Source organism: Salarias fasciatus, chromosome 9 (assembly GCF_902148845.1).
Source record: "Salarias fasciatus chromosome 9, fSalaFa1.1, whole genome shotgun sequence".
In the NCBI taxonomy this organism is placed as follows: Eukaryota; Metazoa; Chordata; class Actinopteri; order Blenniiformes; family Blenniidae; genus Salarias; species Salarias fasciatus.
In genome coordinates this window covers 15,627,115-15,646,912 of record NC_043753.1, presented here as the reverse complement: position 1 = coordinate 15,646,912, position 19,798 = coordinate 15,627,115, and the positions used below count along the sequence as shown (strand labels likewise).

Below are 19,798 nucleotides of genomic sequence, written 5' to 3'. Positions count from 1 at the left end.
TTTCGTCAAGTTTAGCCTGCGTTTTTCACTTGAACTCCACAAGAGGATTCAGCCACTTCAGAAACCCCTGTACAGTTCACAGCTGGCCTGAGATATACAAATAAATGCAACTGTTTTTAATGAAAATAAGGAAAATTAAGAATAAAGGAGAATTAATTATATAATACAGCGATGACACAGACAGTAAACCCGATGTTTCCGTCTCCCCGCCACCCTCCTGCTGCTCATCCCTCTGGTCCAGCACACTGCCAGCTTACAATAACATTTGTCTGCAAGGTTTACATTCACGGAGTTACTTGGCTGGCATTGGGGTTCAGGTCTAATTTGGGCTCCGCTATTTATGTGAACCTTTGATACTTTTGAAAATGAACAAACCAGGAAAAAAGCTTCTGAATAAACCAAATAACAGACTGTTTCTGGGCCTCATCACAAAGAGCCCAACCTGCAAGGACAAAAATATACCCCCGAACAAAACACTGGCGAATGAACATTATCATAGTAATGTATCTGCTGTTATGTTTCAAAAACGTGTTTCTTTGACCAAAACCCTGAATTGTAAATCCAATAAAAAGGGAAAAATGCTTCCCTCAAACAATAACATTACCATATTCAACATTAAATCAAAATGTAAGCGCCGCAAAATGCATTTATGTATTACTTAAAGTGTACTTCAGTGTTGAAAGGAAGACATAAAAGAGTCTGTTATGCCAATTTTCTAAGTTGATTGTTACCTTTTGTCATACCAATCAAGTTGTTTGCTTGAATCTTCATGACTTCCTTAACAACTTGTCATTGTGTGGAATCACAGCCATAATAGTTGGAGCACAAGGAATACAAGGCAGATTACTTCACTACTATGTAGCCCAGAAAGCTGTTTCCTGCTGAACTCATCACAAATACAGGGTTTCAAAAATCCAAAAATATGGGAAGAATATCCACATGTAATGTTGAGTGCTAACAGACGACGAGACATGAAAATAAATCAGCCAAGGATTCAAGTCTACAAATCTTGTGATATAAATCAAATTTCTCTAATAACACAGCAGGAGGCTGTTTGTAATTATTGTAATCTGGCAAAACTCGACATGCAAAACCAAACAGTTGCACTGCCACGTCTCTCTGTGAGCATGTTGATCTTTATTCAGAGCTGAGTGAGTGACAAGATAAGGATCAGTCTGTCAATATCTGTGTCTGCCAAGTGCCTTTCTGCTGGACCAGATAATGCACAAGTCAATAGTTCCTCACACTTGCTGGAGAGCGTTGTGCGGCACTCTGCGGAGTGTGTTGGCGGCGAATACCAGGTCACGGCGCACGTGAGCGTCGGGGTGAAAAAAAAAAAAAAAAAAAAAAAAAAAAAAGAGTTGACGGGTTTATTAAAGAGTAGCTTCAGAGTTTGGGTGGTTCTGACCTCTTCGTTCCCTCTCCCCGTCCAGGTAACCTCTCCAAAACCTGCACGGCGGACGGCTGGACCGAGATGCATCCCATTGACATCGCCGTGAACTGTGGCTATAACCTCAACGGCACCAGCGACGACGTGAGTGAAACACGGCCGTGTTCGAGTCACGGTCCCGCCGTGAATGAATGCTGCTGCACAGCGGGGGAGCAGGTGAAGAAACAGTGGGCCGGAGAGTTGAGAGAGAAAATCTTTCCTCTTCTCCGTGGGTGGGTGTTGCTGGAAAATAGCTGTATTGATTGATGGTTTCATAACCTTGCTATTTGTCTGTTGCCTCTGTTTTTTTTTCTTTTTTCATTCAGTTCTTCTGGGTGCCGTGTGTCTCAAGTGGCCGAGCTTTATAGGAGACCGAATGCACAGCAAACAACTCCAATTACAAACCATTCACGTGTTTATGCCAGGCCTTTATCTGGCGGCTTTTTTTTACTGTTTCCATGGCAAGAAGAACATCACATTTCAGTAGAATGTTCTGTGGAAAGCTTCTTCAAAGAAACAAGTTTTTAAAATGTTGGATAGGGTAAAAAAATTAAATGTTTTATGTAATTTAGGTGTAAATAGCAGGGACAGTGTAAGCAGGGAGGCAGATACCGAACATGAAGCTGCAAGAAGCTCTTACTTTTCATATTTTATCATACAAACTTCAGGCTACTGTGATATACGTATTTCTTATTCCTCTGCCTGCTGATAAGATTAGCCATGTGTATTACTCCTATCCATATCATTACCACTGAGACACATGATATTTAGAAAATTCCCCACCAGAAACCAGGGAAATTGAGTTTTCCACCCACAACCCCAGTGATCTCATATTAGTCCAAATACTAGTCATTACATTGGCCCGCATGACGGCTGCTGGATAAGCGTGACGGTTTAACCACAGTGTGTCGAACAGCCTCTCTGGTGAATCAAACACAATCATAAGGAAGATCTCGGAGACGTTGACGCGTCCTCTCATTTGGCAGCTCTGCAGTCTTAACATACAGATAAAGTCACGGGAGGGTTAAATTCCTTGTGGGAGACAATTTATTTTCAAACGAGCTTTTACTCAATCAGACAAAGTATAAACAGTAAAATCACTAAAGACTGCATCAGCGGAGACAGAGAAAGGCTTTGTTAATTCAAATGGTTTGATGAATGGATTGTAGTTTCAAATCTAAGCAAACATTTGACTCTCTGGCCGTACGAGTGAGACACATGTCTTGTTTGGACAAGGCACTGCGGCGTAGCGGAGAAGTGCTTCGTTCTGCTGCTTTATAGCAAGAGGCCCACCGCCTGGCCCCTTGGTGTGTCTCACCAAGTATTAATTCCTTCAAGCTGGTCAGTTGAAGTCAGCAATTCTCTGAAAGGAGTTCGCCAACAAGTGGGCATTTCTCTGAGGCAAGCTCGTGTCTGTGAAGCACAGCGCGTTTGATTTTCATCGACAAGGGCAGGTCAGTTCATAATTCCTGCCTCTGTTATCAGGCATTACGAGTCATTAGAGATTATTCATGAGGCCTCTCTGGGTAGGTTGATACTAAATACATCAAATGTTGGTCTTATTTAGTTTATTTTTACCGCAGAGAGCTAATCTGGTCTGCGTTGACAGAGATGGAGCAGGGCAAGGAGTGGATGTGCTCTACAGGGTGGTAAAAGCCTCGGTGGTGGGCACTCTGCTCTCCGAGTCGCAGACGCCGTCTCATTAGTATTCCACATAGGAAGTCAGGAGGGACCTGGCTGCTGAAGTACTCTAAAAGGAATTTGATGTCTGCCTTGCTGCATACTTGATATCTGTATGTGTGCTGCAGGATGCAGAGCTCCAAATCTCATTTTCATCAAATACAAAGCATACAGAGCCATGGCAGTAACACAGAGAGGCCGCTCTGAGCCCATCTGAGAGTTCGCTAAACTCCAGCTCTCCTCCACTCCGCCTCTGATAAGTGTTAGATTGAACTGCGGCAGTAAATCCTGCAGCATCGAATCAAAACGAGGCCGACGCAGGAGCTTGAGTACCCTTTACTTACAGCACTTAAACATCGTTGTAGCCATTAAGTTAAGCTCAGTGTTTCCTGTTTACTTTATTATCATAATCACAGAATGACTGAGACTTATCCAATTTGTTTTGGCTCGAGCTTCCTGTGGAATCGCAGTACATGTACATTATTTCCCTCCAACGTCACAAGCTGATGCGATGATCTTTATCTGCATCATATGAGACATAATTATTTTCCCAATCTAATAAAAGGTACAAATAAATAAGAAATTAATTCATTATTACATGTATTTTATTGCATCTCAGTGTTTGATACAGCAGCATTCAAATTCTTTTAGATAGATAAATGAATCAATGAAAACACTCATGCATGTTTACATGACGCAACGCGATTATTTTATTTATTTTTGTCATTATAGAATAGAATAGAATAGAATACACAATTATTTATCAAATGGGGGAAAATCAGGGTGTCCAACTAATAGTATAATAATCATAATAAAGATAATAATGAACAGTTACATAATGACATCAATGGAAGATAAATAAAAAATGTAAAAAAAAAAATGTAAATATAAAAATGAGTGAGGCAGCTCAGGTAGAGGTTAAACATAAAGCTTTCACCGCTGGTTGTGGGGAAACAGGATCTCGTGAAGCTCTCACTGCAGCCTGGCTTCATCCAGCCTGGACTGAGTGTGAGGATAGTCAGCATTGTCCGCTGTAGCCTTGATCCTGTCCTGTAGATCACTGCAGGCACTGAACAATCTGACCCTCCAGAGAAAGAAGGCAGAGCTCCGTCCTTTCTTGAAGACGGTGTCTGTGGTCGGTATTCCTGGACCACACTAAGCATTTCTTTTGACTTCAGAGCAGACGCTTCTGATACACACTGAAGTCTGACCGTTTCAGTTTGGATTGTTAAACAGGTCTTTAATTAAAGGTCAGTGTAGTAATGGTAAAATTTCAGCGTACACACTGGTCTTGATAAACATTTCAGGTTTCATTCACTTTTTTACCTTTGAGTTGTACTAATTACAATGTCTTTTTCAGCAGGGGAAGTTTTTCTGGCAAGTGAAGATCGGCTACACCATCGGCCACAGCGTTTCGCTCGTCTCTCTGACCACAGCTATTGTGATCCTCTGCGTCTTCAGGTACGTGAGCATACCGTGTAAGACATTACCTGTTTCTTAAACGTCTCTGTCACCGTCGTCAGCAGACGTGTTGCTGGAGACAATGTGTGCTTGATTTTTCCACTAAAGCGCAGCAGCTCTGAGTCCCACTGCAGCTTCACACCCACGTAGAAATAGCAGGTTTGTGTCAAAGGTGAGAAGAAAGACTCAAATGCATGAATGAAACTGTGCATCCCTGAAACTTTCTTTCATTTATGTAAGCATCAGGTTAAAGGTCATATACCTGAAATACCATGGAATTAAAGAAACCGGCATTTTATGCGTGTGAGAGTTGGGGTTAATAAGAATAATAGAGGCCACTGTAGATCGCAGCAGCACATCGTGAAGCAGCAATGAATAGACATTATATGCAATTAATTTCTTTCATGAACTGTGTTTTCTTGATTGTTTGCATCACTGATTAACAGAGAGGCAAGTTAAGAAAGCAAAGGAGAAAACCTTTTGTCTAAACGTGAACAGAATAGGTTGTCGACATGTCGCCGTTCGACCCTGAACACAATGCAGAAAAGCTGCAGGTATAAAAATCCCTCACCTTCTCTCTCGTCACCCATTAATTACTTTCAAAAAATAAGATAAATGAATATTTTCTTTCTCCTATACAAAAGCTCCACATTCCAACTAATTCCTTTCAGGGCTTCAGTGACAAAGCAACAACTCACATTTTTCTTACATTGCAGGAAATTGCTTTTTTTTTTTTTTTTTTTAATTCATATTTTTCAGGCGTCTCGTTCAGGCTGTTCCTGCGGCGCTGAGTTAGTTACTGATAGGAGGTTTGTTTCAGACTCCGAAAGCGAGGAAGCGCGCACACGCACACCTGAGAGCTTCGTTGACGGTCGGGCATCCAAAGCCACAGGTCAGGAGGATAAATTAAACACGCCTGGGTGTGAAATCCAAACAACCAGACGGAGACTGGCGGCAGGGCAGTGGGAGGGCGTGGTGAGGGGGGGATCAGCGGGAGGAGGCGGGACGGGGAGCGTCACACCTGTTCCTCAAAGATGACAACAGACTGCAGGAATCCAGGAAAACGTTCAGAAATACCAGCTGGACATCTTTTAAGTGTTCTGTAACCCTAAGCCTGTTTGCAGGAAACTTTAGTGAGACGTCAAATTATCATTTTCTGAAATCCTTGTAATTAATTTAATTTTTTTCTTTATATTTTGCTCAGTTAATTCAGACAAACACAAATTTCAATCTAGTTTTTTTTTTTTTCTGGCAGACTGTATGCGTTCACCATCACTTCAAATACCTTCATATTCTGCCAGATCTTAATACTGTATGGATGTTGTCAATATGGAAATGTCAAACTCGGTGTGAAATACTAGCAGAAGACCTCTGAATTGCCAATTTCACCATGAAGTACCAGAAAATGTGGTACTTCGGTGACCATTTATCAAGCAGTACGTCTCACAAGCACGGCAAATCCATCGAAGCTGAAAGTTGCAAACGCCCACCATGCAGCAGACATTCAAGCAGGAGTCAACAGCAGGTTTTATCATTTGCTTGTTTTTCTAATAAGCAGCTGTTTTTCATTAAAAATACAAATAAACGTCAGTGCACCATGTTTAGTGATGCTGGAATCAGACTGCATGCATGCACAATGTGTGTTCACAGTGCTGTGATGAAGTCTGTCCACTTTAATTATTTCTGCAATACTGGCCATTGGGAATACAGATCCGACCCTTTGCTTTGTGTCTGCAGTACTGCTGCAAAAATAAAACCGGTCATTCATTCACTTTGCTTTCAGCAGTGCGATCTTGGAATATTTTTCTTTTCTGTACAGCGCAGTGCTCATCCTTCAGGAGGAATTACACTCTGACGTGAAGAAAATTACTGTCTTTCGAAACAAATATTTTTGAACCCTTGCAGTGTTTGGCCCCCAGATACAAATAGCCCGACTGACGGCAGCGTTTCAACAATTTCTTTCATTCAAGATGTAATATTTTGCTCTCTTATTGTATGTTTGACCAAATCCATTACACATGCAGTTAGAACAGTTTTACTCGTGCGTAAAAGAAGCTGCTAATGTGTGAAACTGGCCGAGTACCACAATGCCAGAGCTACTAAAACAAACAAACAAACAAGCATTTTAATAGCAAGCAAGTTTAATAGGTTCCCATTTGCAGTGAGTAACAATAGTCATAACAAACAGCGGTGACAGAGTGTGAACAAGCTCTCCTGGGAGCGAGATAAGGTTCAATGAAACCTTAATGTTTCCCCCGGGGGGACAGTAACTTGTGCATGTGCCGTGTCACAGCTGATGATTTCCTCGCAGTGGGAATCTGCATCCCTGGCAAGGAAAAATAAAAGAAGCTATGGGGAGTCACCAAGCATCTATCCACCTCTTTCCTTGAGTTTAAAAAAAAAAAATTAAGCATGATAAACCTATCCTGACAAGAAGAAGCGTCCAATGCTAGGGACCACAAATTGTTTCTGACTCTCCATTTGGAGTTCCACCCTTGTAGATTGTACTGTTGAGGCATGTGAAAGACTATACGAGCATTCAGCAGATTGACCCACACACTGACAAAAGGAACCAAGAGACTTAATTATGGCTTAAATCATCCTATGATTGCTGGCTATTAACTCCAAGGACATTGGATAATCAGCATGAAGGCCCTCTTTATCAAAATGTTCATGCATCTTGTCTCTTTGTGTTTATATTATTGTATGTCTCTCTCTCTCTCTCTCTCTCTCTCTCTCTCTCTCTCTCTCCCAGGAAGCTCCACTGCACGAGGAACTACATCCATATGCATCTGTTTGTGTCTTTCATCCTGAAGGCCATCGCCGTGTTCATCAAAGACGTGGTTCTGTACGAGGTCGGCGAAGTGGACAACTGCTCTCCTGGCTCGGTGAGTCTGGGCGTGAATGCGAGACGCTGCCGCCCGACGTGGTGTGTTTCCACCTCAGTGGCTGCTTCGGCGTCCTTCACCGGTCAAGAGGTCGAATTCAATGAGGCCGCCGTCACATGAAGGTTCTCTCCTTGAAACAGACTGTGCACTGCACATTTTTGCTGCTGTTATTACACTGTTTCTATACATTCTTCAGCAGAAACAGTGATTATTTTTCTGATGTGACAGTTGTTAGTCTGTGGGATATGCCCCAGGAGATGGGCAATGGCCAAAATGTGAAAGCATCTCCATAACTGCTGCTCATGCAGAGTCTGTCTGGTCTGCGGTGATCAGCATCTGTCGAAACTAGTCCAAGGCGGCAGCGGCGGCGGCGGCGGGGTCGTGGACTGACACGGCTCATTGATGCTCGCAGGGTGTGAAGGTCCATCGTGTGGTCTGAGACAGCAGCTCAGACTGCTGCAGGAGTTCATATTGGTTTTGACCAAAAGTTGCTGGAATACAATTTACTTAAGTGCATCAGTTTTGTTGTACACGAGGAGTCAAGAGCAATATTCGACAAGTGCTTATAATTTAATGGCTTATTGGTGCATGAAAGCAGTTTAGTTAAAAATCATTGTCTGTTGTGAAGCTTTCACAGGACGCCCCGCTGCTGCAGAACGCTGGAGGGATGGTTTATCCAGTCTGAAGAATTGTCTGACAGGCAGACTGACAGAAACAGATGGTGGATAAAATAATCGAGGAAAAACTGCTAAAGAATTCTGGGACAAAGTGACATAATTATGGATCATTTCATTCTGAGAAAGCAAAACAGAGAGATTACACACAGTCAGCGACTACAAGTCAACCAGGACATGAAAGAAAAGGTTCTACCTTCCTGTTATATGTCCTGTTAGTGTGACAGTAGATTAACCCTTTACCGTCCTCTTGAAGAGAAAATAACATCTGGACTCCTACTGGAACTGAAAGCCCTTCAGCTCCACCTGGAAGCTCTTAGTCAAACCAGCACTCTTTACATTCAGGCCCAGACTGATTCTGTTTATCAAACATGTGATGTTTACTTCAGACCTTTAAACTGCACGTGGGTTTTTGTGCGCGCGATGTCCGCACGAACTGTAGGAGCGGGGACGGATGCTGCCGTCACCTGTTCCGCCGCCCTGGTGTTCTGTCGATTGTTTGGGTTGTTGGCCCACTTGGGGCCCCTCCTGACTAGGGGACCCCAAACAATTGCCTGCTTTGCCTAATGGCAAGCTATGCCTCTGTTTAAGGGGCACATAGACTCTTTAAACTTTATGTAAACTCTTTAAACTTTAAAAGTTTCTTTTTTTGTAAAAACAACAAACCGAATAGAAGATTAAAAGGTCAGTTGTTCAGCATAACTGTTATCCATTTGTCGTATTGTCTAAACTCCATTTCATGAAGGATAAATATAGAATAAATAGTTTCTTAGTAAATGTGGTGTCCAAGGACGACTCAGAAATCCTGATATACACGTTAATTAGAGTGTATATTTTGTCTGATCAGCATCATAAAAGGTTCTTATTTAATGTAATTTTCTTCCTACACAAATCACAAAACATGTAATAGTATGTGAAGAAGTTATGATTTATTTGATATGACACGAGTGTGAGATATTTGATGGTGATTGCTGTCCGTTGGTTTCCTGCGCCACCGCGATCTCCACCAAATTACACTATTTCACAGAGCGCAGGGCCCTGAGGCCGCAAACACCAGGTTTATGTTACGCTGTGTGGCCAGGCGACGAGACGAGCTGAAGAGGAATGTATTTATTAGTGAGCGCCGTGTCCTGCTCCAGTGTGTTAATGGAACTACTGGGCTGACAGGAGCCAGCTGCTGTCAGGGGTCGACTGAAAAAGACATTATGGAGTCAGATTTGGTGCTACGACACTCACCGTGACCCTGGCTTTACCTCCATTATAACAGTTGGCTCACTTACTCCTCTGTTCTTGTGCGTGGTGTGTGTGTGTGTGTGTGTGTGTGTGTCTGGGGTGTGTGTGTGTGTCTGGGGTGTGTGTGTGTGTGTGTGTTGGGGGTATTCTCCATGCTTGGTTCGTTACCTCCCACAGCCGTTGGGTGTTTGCCGTACTTATCCATTAGATTAATGCATGGCGTAACTGCAACAGCAAAGCATTAAACAAGTGTAAGTATGAGGTGTGTGTGTGTGTGTGTGTGTGTGTGTGTGTGTGTGTGTGTGTGTGTGTGTGTGTGTGTGTGTGTGTGTGTGTGTGTGTGTGTGTGTGAGTGTATTGAACACTGTCCTCTCAGTTTTTCCAGTCGTAAAAACACAATCCCATCATTCACCCACATGCCACTGGTGGCAGGATTTTTTTTTTTTTGGAAACTGAGCTCCATCAAACCATTTTGTGCTGATTTGCGTACATTAAACCAGCTGAGAGGTTCCGTCAGCCCCCCCCAACGGATCCATTTCCTTCTCCTCCTCAGGTCAAGTGGGCGTCAGTTTTTGCCAGACACCAAATCCCTGTCAGCAGTTTCAGTAACGAGCCTTTCCAATTTTTAGACCTCAGAGGTGATTTTCAATTAAAAAAAACAATATTTAAAAAAAAAAAAAAAAAATCTGGGTACATAGATATTAAATAAAACTAAGCTTAATTGACAATCTACATTCCTGAAGTTTTGTTTTCAGCTTCTACCTGAAAGCTCACACACCTCAAGCAAAGGAGCTTGGTAGTTTCATTAAGCAGAGTTTTACTGTGACAACGCTTCGCTACGCAAGCAAAACAAAGCGTTTCCCTCTTCTGTTTCTGCGTCTTTTCATTATCGTTTTGCAGACGGCAATGGTTCTTACTAAACAGCGGGCTCTTCACTTCAAAGATTAGGAAGCACTCAGCAGATTGGATGCAGCTCTGTGACTTATTCCACCGCTGTCAAACGGTAAAAGAGCCAATGAGAAACTAAACCGTGTAAGCACAGAAGAATGAAATTAATAGAAAAACACCGCATTTAGCTGTCACACTGATTATGTGTGTAGTTGTTTGGCACTGTCATCTCACAACACTGTCATGGAATTCAAGGTTTGCAGAGCACTTAAATCAATCTCAGCTGAAAGCAAGGTCCCCCCATCCATCACAAGACAGCCACTCAAACCCACGTTCACGGATTCGCAATTTGGAGTCACCAGTGAAGCTGCACACTCCAAACAAAGGGCCTTCAATCGCCATGGAGTCAGGAATATTCTCACTGTGAGGCGAGAGCCCGAATCAATACACCACTGTGCAGGTAAAAATACTAAATGGAAATATTCAAAAGTATTTAATGAAGCCAAATTGCTGCAATTTTGGGATATTTTTCCTGCTCCGGCATGTCTTACACTGATGATTGATATCATCAAGCTCTGCAGAGAGCATGAAACCACACAGCTAATCAGCAGAAAGTGTTGAATGAAGGAAACAACACATTTCAATATATTCAGAATTCAGTGAGGTCAGTTTGAACTGGCTGGCAGTGTGATGTTCACTTCCTATTAATTTGTTTGATTCATCCCATGTGGGATTAATGAGAGCAAGTGTGTGGTTTGGTTCGCTCCTCCTCAGCTCCTGATCCCCTGATCTCTGATCAGTTGAACTGAAGCTCTGAAAGATAAAAATATCCCAGCTGTTCGTACAAAACTTCATTTATGTCTCACTCAAGCGTCCAGTGACCGACTTTCCATTCATAACGTTCTTCAGTCTATTCCTGACCATCGTATCTTGTTCTCGTATTCTGTTCACCCTCTACTCGATTCAGCCCACGTGTCACATCTGGTACATTTACTAAATGGAACAATGGATTCACTCTTTACGCAGCAACTTTTCTAAAGGGACACATGGGATTGATTTTTCCGATCGGAGTGATATCCTCCGTGTAGGATTCCTGCGTCACTCAGCCTCTGTGCTCCAGGTTCACTCCTGCGGCGTGTGTGCTTTGTGGAAATGAAGAAGAGTTGTGAGAAAGCAAAAAACATCAGTTCAGCCCACTCTCAATATTAGGAAAATCAGCCTTTCGTGCACGGCCTCGAGAGTCGATTTGCAGCCTCCCTGTCCAGCATTCAGCCGGGGCAAATTGAATTTAGAAAGAATTCACAGATCCTGATGGAAACTTTGTGCTGTCAGCCAAGCAGAGGAGGCCTGATTGTGCTGTGCATGTTTTTTCTCTCTCTCTTCTTGCCCTGAAATATGTGCTTGAATACTTCTGAACTTTTGAGCTTTTTGGTTTAAGTCCTCGAATGCTTATTTTCCAATACAAAACATTTATTTACAGGTGTTAAAGAGTGTTGTTGATATGATACAGCAGTTAAAACACCATGCTTGACTGAATTGCCTTCACAGTATTGAACTGCTGGTCATTCAATAGGACTGTAATCTCTTCTCTGTGCCCTGGTGTGTAACTCGCCGTCATTGTGCGTCTTTGTCAGGTTGGCTGTAAAGCAGCGATCGTCTTCTTCCAGTACTGCATAATGGCCAGTTTCTTCTGGCTTCTTGTTGAAGGTCTTTATCTCCACGCGCTCCTGGCCGTCTCTTTCTTCTCTGAGAGGAAATACTTCTGGGCGTACATCCTGATCGGCTGGGGTAAGAAGGCTTTGTCTCTCCCTGACTTCACAAACGCCTCTCTGGCTGTTAAAGTAGAAAAAAAACCGCAAAGATAACTGCGCTTTTCTATATCTCTCTTTTTGTGCCTCCAGGCGGTCCAACCATTTTCATCACAGCTTGGAGCGTGGCGAAGGCGTACTATGACGACGTGGGGTGAGAAGCGCACAGAGGAGCCGACAGACAGCTTTTTGCTTTCACTTGCTTTCTTTATAAATTCGTTGTGTTTAATTTGCAGGTGCTGGGACATAATCGAGACGACTGACGTCTTCTGGTGGATCATTAAAACTCCCATTTTGGCTTCAATCCTGGTAAGTTTTAGTACTTTGTTATTGTTCCTCACATCAACAGCATTAAGTTCCAAAACCAAGTAGTGTCTCTGGAAATGTGTTGTGGAGCTGAAGTGATGTATAAAATAACAGATTTACTTTCCTATTCCAAACCAGAAAGGTCAAAACATTTCCTAATAAAGATGCCGTAGAGTCCCGAGGTGGAGAAACCAGACCTCAGATACTGAGAAAAGCTCAGGTGTGACCGGTCTCACGTATTGAACCGCTTTCATCTAAAGAAAACCGGATGGTAATTAGGATTGGCACTTAAAACAGATGAAAACACATCTGAGTGAGGAGTGAAGACACTTTCCGAGAGGTGTGAAAATGGGGGTGAGGACAAGTTCAACAAGCTTCACTTCAGATATTACAGTAGCGGGAAATATTCTGCTGGAATAGTGCTAAGTTTATAGGTGTCCGATTTTCCTAATTGAATTGAGAATTAGGAACCAACTATTTGGACAACCGAGACATTTTTTTTTTTTTTTTTCATTTCTGCACTTTTGTTAGAGTAGAAGTGCATATCTTCACTGAGGCGCTGGGTGTGTATACTCACAGAATTAATTTACTATTAGTATTTCAGTCTCCAATTATGATGATTCTATTGCACTTTCTTAATGATTCCTTTTTATTTTTTTTTTAGCCACTTAATTAGTCAGACACAGGTTTCTTCTCAGAAATAAATAGACAAAAACCCTTCTGGCAAAAAGCATTCTCCTAATCCCCAGACTTCTCTCTAATGGCCCAAACCATGTTACGAGGTATTTGGATTTCTGACCAGAGGGAATTCCAGGCGACTTAAATTAGAAAACCTTTCTTAAAAAAACAAGAAAACTAAATGTCAGACAGCTATTTGACAGACTTTCAAAGACGTAGAAGTAACATTGCTGTAAAGTTCGGATGCTCTGGTAAACAAATATGACTTAATGTTTTCATTGATACTGAGGTTGTGCTACAGCTAAAACATCTTTCTGACTTCCAGCGTGATAAACTGAGTCATTCTGAGTCCTGAATACATGTTATATGCAAACCCAGGAGCGGTGCAGACTGATGCGTGCTTGGCAGCAGTTGTTAATGAAGCCGAATCCGTTGTGTCGTTTCACACACGGACCTGCATCAGCAGCTCAGTCAGTCCGTCTCCGTCTGTGTTCCTCTGGACCGGGAGTACATTACGGTGCGTGTGATGCGCTGCCAATTCGGAGGTCCAGCTCAAATTAACATATTAGAAATGCTCATTTCCCCACAGGGCAGCAGGAAAATCTCATCAGCGCTCGGTGGAACCCGGCATCAGGCCTCTGCTTCTTCAACAGCTTCACACATTCATCAAATTGAACTGTTCAAGCTGTTGGAAGGAACAAGACTGAGTTGACCATCAGCTATAAATCCAATTTGCATTTAAAACACACAATAACGCATTTGAAATGTTCTCCACAGATGAACTTTTTTCTCTTCATTTGCATCATTCGGATACTTCGCCAGAAAATCAACTGCCCAGATATCGGAAGGAACGAGTCCAACCAGTATTCGTATGTATCTCCCAGTGTCTTTTTCTCACTTTAAATTTCATTATTTGTTATATTGTCGTTATTATAAGATGAAACAGCACTGAGTCGCAGAACAAAAGGTTTAGAAAATTCCTCTTCACTTTCTTCCACATCCTGTTAACTGTTGCAGCACACAACTCTTCCTGCATTTTATTTTAATATTGGTAAGACCGGTTCTTTTCGGCCTTCAGAAAAGAAAATCAGTGTTTTAACAAGTGATGCTCAGCAGTCTGCATTCTTTCCCTGGCAGCTGCTTTACACCCAGATGAAGTGGCTCCATGTGTTTAAGTGATTTTCCTGTGTCGGAGAGCATCTCATAAGCGGCCATAATGCATGAGCTATTTTCCCTCCGACACTTTTAATGGCTTTTTCCCCCCCCCCATCTTTACCCATCAGGGCTGAAATGCAAAATGAAAAGTACTCCAAAGCCCCGTGTCATGATTTGTGTATACAGAGATGAAGTGAAAGCTGCTTTCACCGCAGGAGGAGATGTGAATCTGTTTTATCTTCTGTCATTTTAGGAGACTGGCGAAATCGACGCTGCTCCTGATTCCTCTGTTCGGAATCAACTTCATCGTGTTCGCGTTCATCCCGGAGCAGGTGAAGACTGAGCTACGACTAGTTTTCGACTTGATCCTGGGATCATTTCAGGTATGATATCAGGAGCAAGTGATATTGATTGAAATGTTGCCATTTTTAAAAAAAATGAAATTAAATCGTATTTGAATGGGTTTTAAACCTCTTTAGTAATTCGTTGACCTTTTAGCTCTTGCTTTCAGTGTGGGTACTAGCACTCCTCTGCAGTGTCCCCGGTCTCTTTGCAGGCTGACTTAGTGTTACCGTTCAAAGCACTGCTGTTATTTCTGTTCACCGCGTAATCAGAAACGATGGAGAGGGCAGTCCGACAGCTGATCACAGACAGTTTAGAGACCTAGGAAACCTTTCCTCCACATTCCTCTCCTCATCCCTCTCATCCTGTCTCTATAAACTACCCATCATACCATGTACTGTATCTGCATAGTGTGTTTCATGTGAGATATTTGTCGAAAGTGTAAAGACAAGACAGTTGCATTAAATTGGGTATTACCTCAATACTCACTGTCATTTCTCTCCTGTTTCCTTCCCTGCAGGGCTTCGTGGTCGCAGTCCTTTACTGCTTTCTCAATGGGGAGGTAGGAACCCTATCCCATTAATGCAAACAGTATTTGTGTAAATCTTAGGATTTCCTTTGAGAAAGAGCCCACAGCTCTCAGTGTCCGATGAAAATGTCTTCTGGTCGCTCCCACGATGCACCATTTACGTTCAGCCAGTGCATCCAAAAGACGGCAGGAGCTGGGAGGATGAGTCACCGGCGCTGGTCGCTCCAGCCGTGTCTCCTCCTCTGGACCTCCTCCTGCCAGATTTCGTGCGCGCTGCCTGCAGCCTGGGAGGGATGTAAAAAGCGCAGCCTTCTTGGCAGGGAGCTGCTCAGAGTCGTCTGCACGGCCTCTCTGTGGGCAGATTAGTTATATTCTCAGCGCTGAGCCAGATTGAATCACAGTGATGGGTTGGATGGCAAGGCTTCACACGACGCCGCATGAATTTTAATATGGTGCAATTTTCAGACGTCCTTTGTTAAATCTGAAAGGCGTGATGGCGCAGTGTGGTTATTTAAAGTACATCTTAAATCACGTTAGATTACTGAGCTTAAGAATGGTGCATTAGGAGCTCTGAACAATGGTGAATTGGACTAGAATCGTTATTTTTACAATAGATGTGTTAACATAGAAGTAAATAAAATAAATCTAATATCGACAAATGATGTGATGTGAAAATGGTTTGATCAACAAGGCATAAATACAACTCCACCTGAACAATTTCAAATATTGATCAGAATCCACCAATTACAATGATTCTCAATCTTAACAAACACACGGAAAAGAAAGTACCCATACAATCCCGTTCTGCAGTGCTTTCCTATTTGAGACACTTTCACTCCTGTAGTGGACAACATCCAAAACTTGTTTTGTGCAATTCTAATTTGCATAAAATAAAACAATGTGTTGTTGAGTCCATACAGAGATGGAAAAAAAAAAGTTCACAACAACTGTTAAAGCACCTGGTTCAATATTTTGTAATGAAGTGAACACTGTTGTGTGTATTTTATAGACTTTTTTTAGAATACTCTTCAAAGATTTGTGGGAGGAATGAGAAGCAGCACCCACTGCACCACAGCCTCTGTAACCTCCACTCATTTCGAGCTTCTGTTTATAATTCCAGCTGGAAAACGTACAAAGACATTCCTGAAAAACCTTAATATTTCAGTAACTTCACATGGTCGTGAAAGGTCCCAAAGGCTTTTAAATCAAAGCTTGGCATAGAAGATTTAGACACGAGTCCAACAAAATGGAAATACACAAATAAATAAATAATGCTGTCAATAGCTTAATGCTGGAGAAGGATAAAGGAATTTATAGTTCACCTATTCTCAGTTCACCTTTCTTCCTGTAAATGAAAGCTGATCATGGAGTTGGAGTCTGTTTTTAATCTTCCTCTAATGTTTTAATGCTTTCCTTTCCTTCATCCATCGTCCGATGTTGTTGGCGGTGATGCCGCAATTAAACAAGAAACTGCAGAGCGCTTACATGCAGTACGTCCAAACAGGAAATCCCCCAAGTTTAAAGAACACATGAGCTTTAGAATCATTAATATCTAATCTAGGTCAAGATAAGATTGGAAGCCATAATAAGTCTGTTTTACGGGCCAATTTTGCTGTGTGATTTAGATTACAATAAACTGTTTACTGGCTGTAAATAAGACACAAAGAAGTAACCAGGCACCGCTATCAAAGCAGGGAGGAACGAATTATTCACCGGGGAAATAAAGTAACAGTGTCCACAGTACACCTTCAATACACGTACGCCAATTTATCCACCGTTTTCTATAAATTCAGCGTGTACGCCCACGTTTAAGCACCAGCAGTGAAAATGAAGCCGTTTAATCAAACTTTCTGATTTCAGGTCCAAGGAGAGATCAAAAGGAAGTGGCGGCGGTGGCACTTGCAGCGATACATGGGCTCAGACACTAAATACCAGCACCCGTCTATTGGCAGCAGCAACAACTTCAGCACTCAGATCACCATGCTGACGCGCTGCAGCCCGAAAACCCGCCGGGGTTCGTCCTCCTGCCACGACGATTTGTCGAGCATTTGAATCACGAGTCCTACACGGAAGGCGGTCGTGCCAGAAATGGGGGAGAAAAAAAAAAAAAAAGAATGAAAAAAAAAAGAAAAAAGAAAAACGCAGCATACGTAAGCTTTGACTTAAACCAGACTCACTCGCTCATTATCACGTGCGCTCTGGGTGTTTGAGTGTGTGGGAAGGCAGAGTAAAGAGAGGAGAGGCAGGAAGGATGAAAGGGAACCGTGTGACAGTAATCACCTTCCCAACAGGTTTTAAACACGAACGCATCGCTTCACAGTCACGGCTTCAGCACACATGGACAGAAACCGATCACACGGCATCGTGGTGTCTCTGTGTACGCGTGCACGTGAACCCATCACAGATCATTTGGCCGGTTAATGTTCCTCCACGTGCACCCACAGGACGCCGGGGTCGGAATATGAGCCGCTTCCTGCAGCAAAACTCAACCTGATCCAATCAGCAGCTCATTCAGACTCATTTTGAATGAATAGATGAGAAAGAATGGTGCTAAAAGAGCCCCAATTTTTATTTATTTTATAATTTTACAATGAGCAGTGACCACAAAAAAAAAAAAAAAAGGTCAAAACAGCAGGAAGCTTCATTTTCAGAAACGTGGAGTAGACGAGGCTTCAGGCCGGGTGGCCAGTGTGACGCCGATTCACAATGATTGGTTTGGAGCACAAATGCCCTTCTCTGCACTATCATTCTCACCAGAGACTGATTGCCCTTTGCCTTCTCTTTTATCACCGCAGCCTTCTCTCTTCTTTCTGTGCGGATTGAGTTGATGTTGTCCGTCGTTAGAGGCGCCGAGGCAGGTCCGAGCAGATGACCGAGCGCCGCTGTTTTGAAAGATCCACACGTCCAGCGAGTAATCCTTCACCTGCAGCCAGACAGGAACTCTAAAGAGGAAATGCCTTTACACAGTGCAGGCCTTGGATGTTTACACTCGCTTGGAAAAAAGTCCCAGGACATTGTACAGAGAAGTATACAGAGTAAGAAGTGATTTATCGGGATGTCTTTGTGTCATAGCGCTGCGGCGGGAACCACAGGGCCACTATTGAGTCGCTGACTGATGCTTGTTGGTGATTTAAAGCCTCGCCAGGAGAATAAAAATCTCATTTTAAGAGGGGATTTTTTTTTTTTTTTTTTTTTTTTTATGCAGCAAATTGTATTTCATGGCAAGAACAGTTGAATAGATACAAGACATTAAACCTGTCTTCAGATTAAAATAACACAAAGTTTCTAAATGAAGTTTAGATTCTTAATCCATCATAGCGCCAAATGCTTTCAATTCTCCTTTGGCCTGTCAGATTCAGACTGCTCCAGTGAGCGAGTTTGAACCTGACAGGTCACCACCAGAGATTAGTGGAAGCTCCGTAAAGCAAGGCGACGTGGCGAGGATGACTCGCCTTGTCACGGCGATGCTATTGTGATACTTTTCAGCTCACTCAAATTAAAAACACCCACACGATCATGCAAGATAGGAGATCCACAAGCTGCTGGAGTCACAAATTACCATCAAGCATCCCTTTAATTAAATAAACCACGCATGGCGATGTTGTTCTGGACGTAATAAATCCTAAGCTTAAAGTTGCAAGAAGAAACAATCTGATGTCTGAAAGAGGGGTTTGAATGGGTATATATTTAACACATTAGTAGAAACAGTGTTTTGTTTACAGTTTACTCACCTTAGGTTATCTTACACGCTCAGACGGAGATGCTGAGGGGATCGGGCATTAAATTAGTTGCAACCTTTTCTCTATATGCCATCAGATTTAGAGTCGGTGTCTCATGTTGTTCAGTGCTCGTCTTCTTTCGTCTGTAAAGTTTTGCTGTATATGAGTGAACTGCCAACATACCTCTCGTAATGATGAATGTAGATATATTTGTACATACTGACGACGAAACTGACTCCAGGGTGTTTTTAGATCAAGTCACTACATTTAGTCGAAAAGTGTTTCGGTTACGGTTCCTGCTTGTTCAAGAACGGCAACTTTCAAGAGGGAAACTGAATTAACAAACATTCTGATGTGCGCTTAAAGTAACTTTTGGTGCTGAAGTATGTGTAATATACATTTGTTTATTTGGAAACTGGATATTTCGTTGTGTATATTTGGAATATATTTGTTGGGTTTTGTTGTCAGTGCCACGCTTGTAACAGTGGAGCGTTGTGAAGCTACAAAATGTACTGTGTGTATTTATTTGCTTAAGTTCACACTTATGTAACCTCTGAAGCCACTTCTGTGTGTACGGTGTTTTTCGTTTGATGGTATTGTCTCATTTGTTGTCATTTTAATGTTTATGTGGATGTTTTATTGGCGGGAACCCTAAACTTCTCACAGAAACTTCGATAGTACCACTCTTCCATTGTGAAATAAATTATTTGGAAATATGAAATGCTCAGTTTCCTTTGTGAGAAAATGCCCGCGTTTTGATTGTCATTCATAAAATATCTCACTCTCATGCTTGTCGAACAAGTATTCTGTTGAATTTATGAGCGAAACAATGTGCATGCTGTTAATATGTAAGCACATGATTTAATTTTTAACTCGTAATAAGAATATAATATTAAAAAAATGGATTTTGCTCTTTATCAGACTGTGTTTGGAGCAGACAGCTCAGAGGCCTGAAAACACTTTCTGCTGCTCACAAAAAAAAAAAAAAAAAAGGAAATTACTCCAATA

The 19,798-nt window shown here is 42.3% G+C and overlaps 1 protein-coding gene across 1 annotated transcript in view; it reads left to right on the top strand.

Annotated features, from left to right (window-relative positions):
* vipr1b (vasoactive intestinal peptide receptor 1b) overlaps nt 1-17,342 on the top strand; it is a 32,764-nt gene extending 15,422 nt beyond the window's left edge. Inside the window, exons 4-13 of the mRNA XM_030099788.1 lie at nt 1,434-1,534; nt 4,470-4,570; nt 7,326-7,458; nt 11,888-12,041; nt 12,155-12,215; nt 12,298-12,370; nt 13,823-13,914; nt 14,454-14,583; nt 15,063-15,104; nt 16,932-17,342. Coding sequence (XP_029955648.1) covers nt 1,434-1,534; nt 4,470-4,570; nt 7,326-7,458; nt 11,888-12,041; nt 12,155-12,215; nt 12,298-12,370; nt 13,823-13,914; nt 14,454-14,583; nt 15,063-15,104; nt 16,932-17,123 — 1,079 coding nt within the window. The 3' untranslated portion in view covers nt 17,124-17,342. The remainder of the gene's footprint in view (nt 1-1,433; nt 1,535-4,469; nt 4,571-7,325; nt 7,459-11,887; nt 12,042-12,154; nt 12,216-12,297; nt 12,371-13,822; nt 13,915-14,453; nt 14,584-15,062; nt 15,105-16,931) is intronic.
* Nucleotides 17,343-19,798: the final 2,456 nt, after the last annotated feature.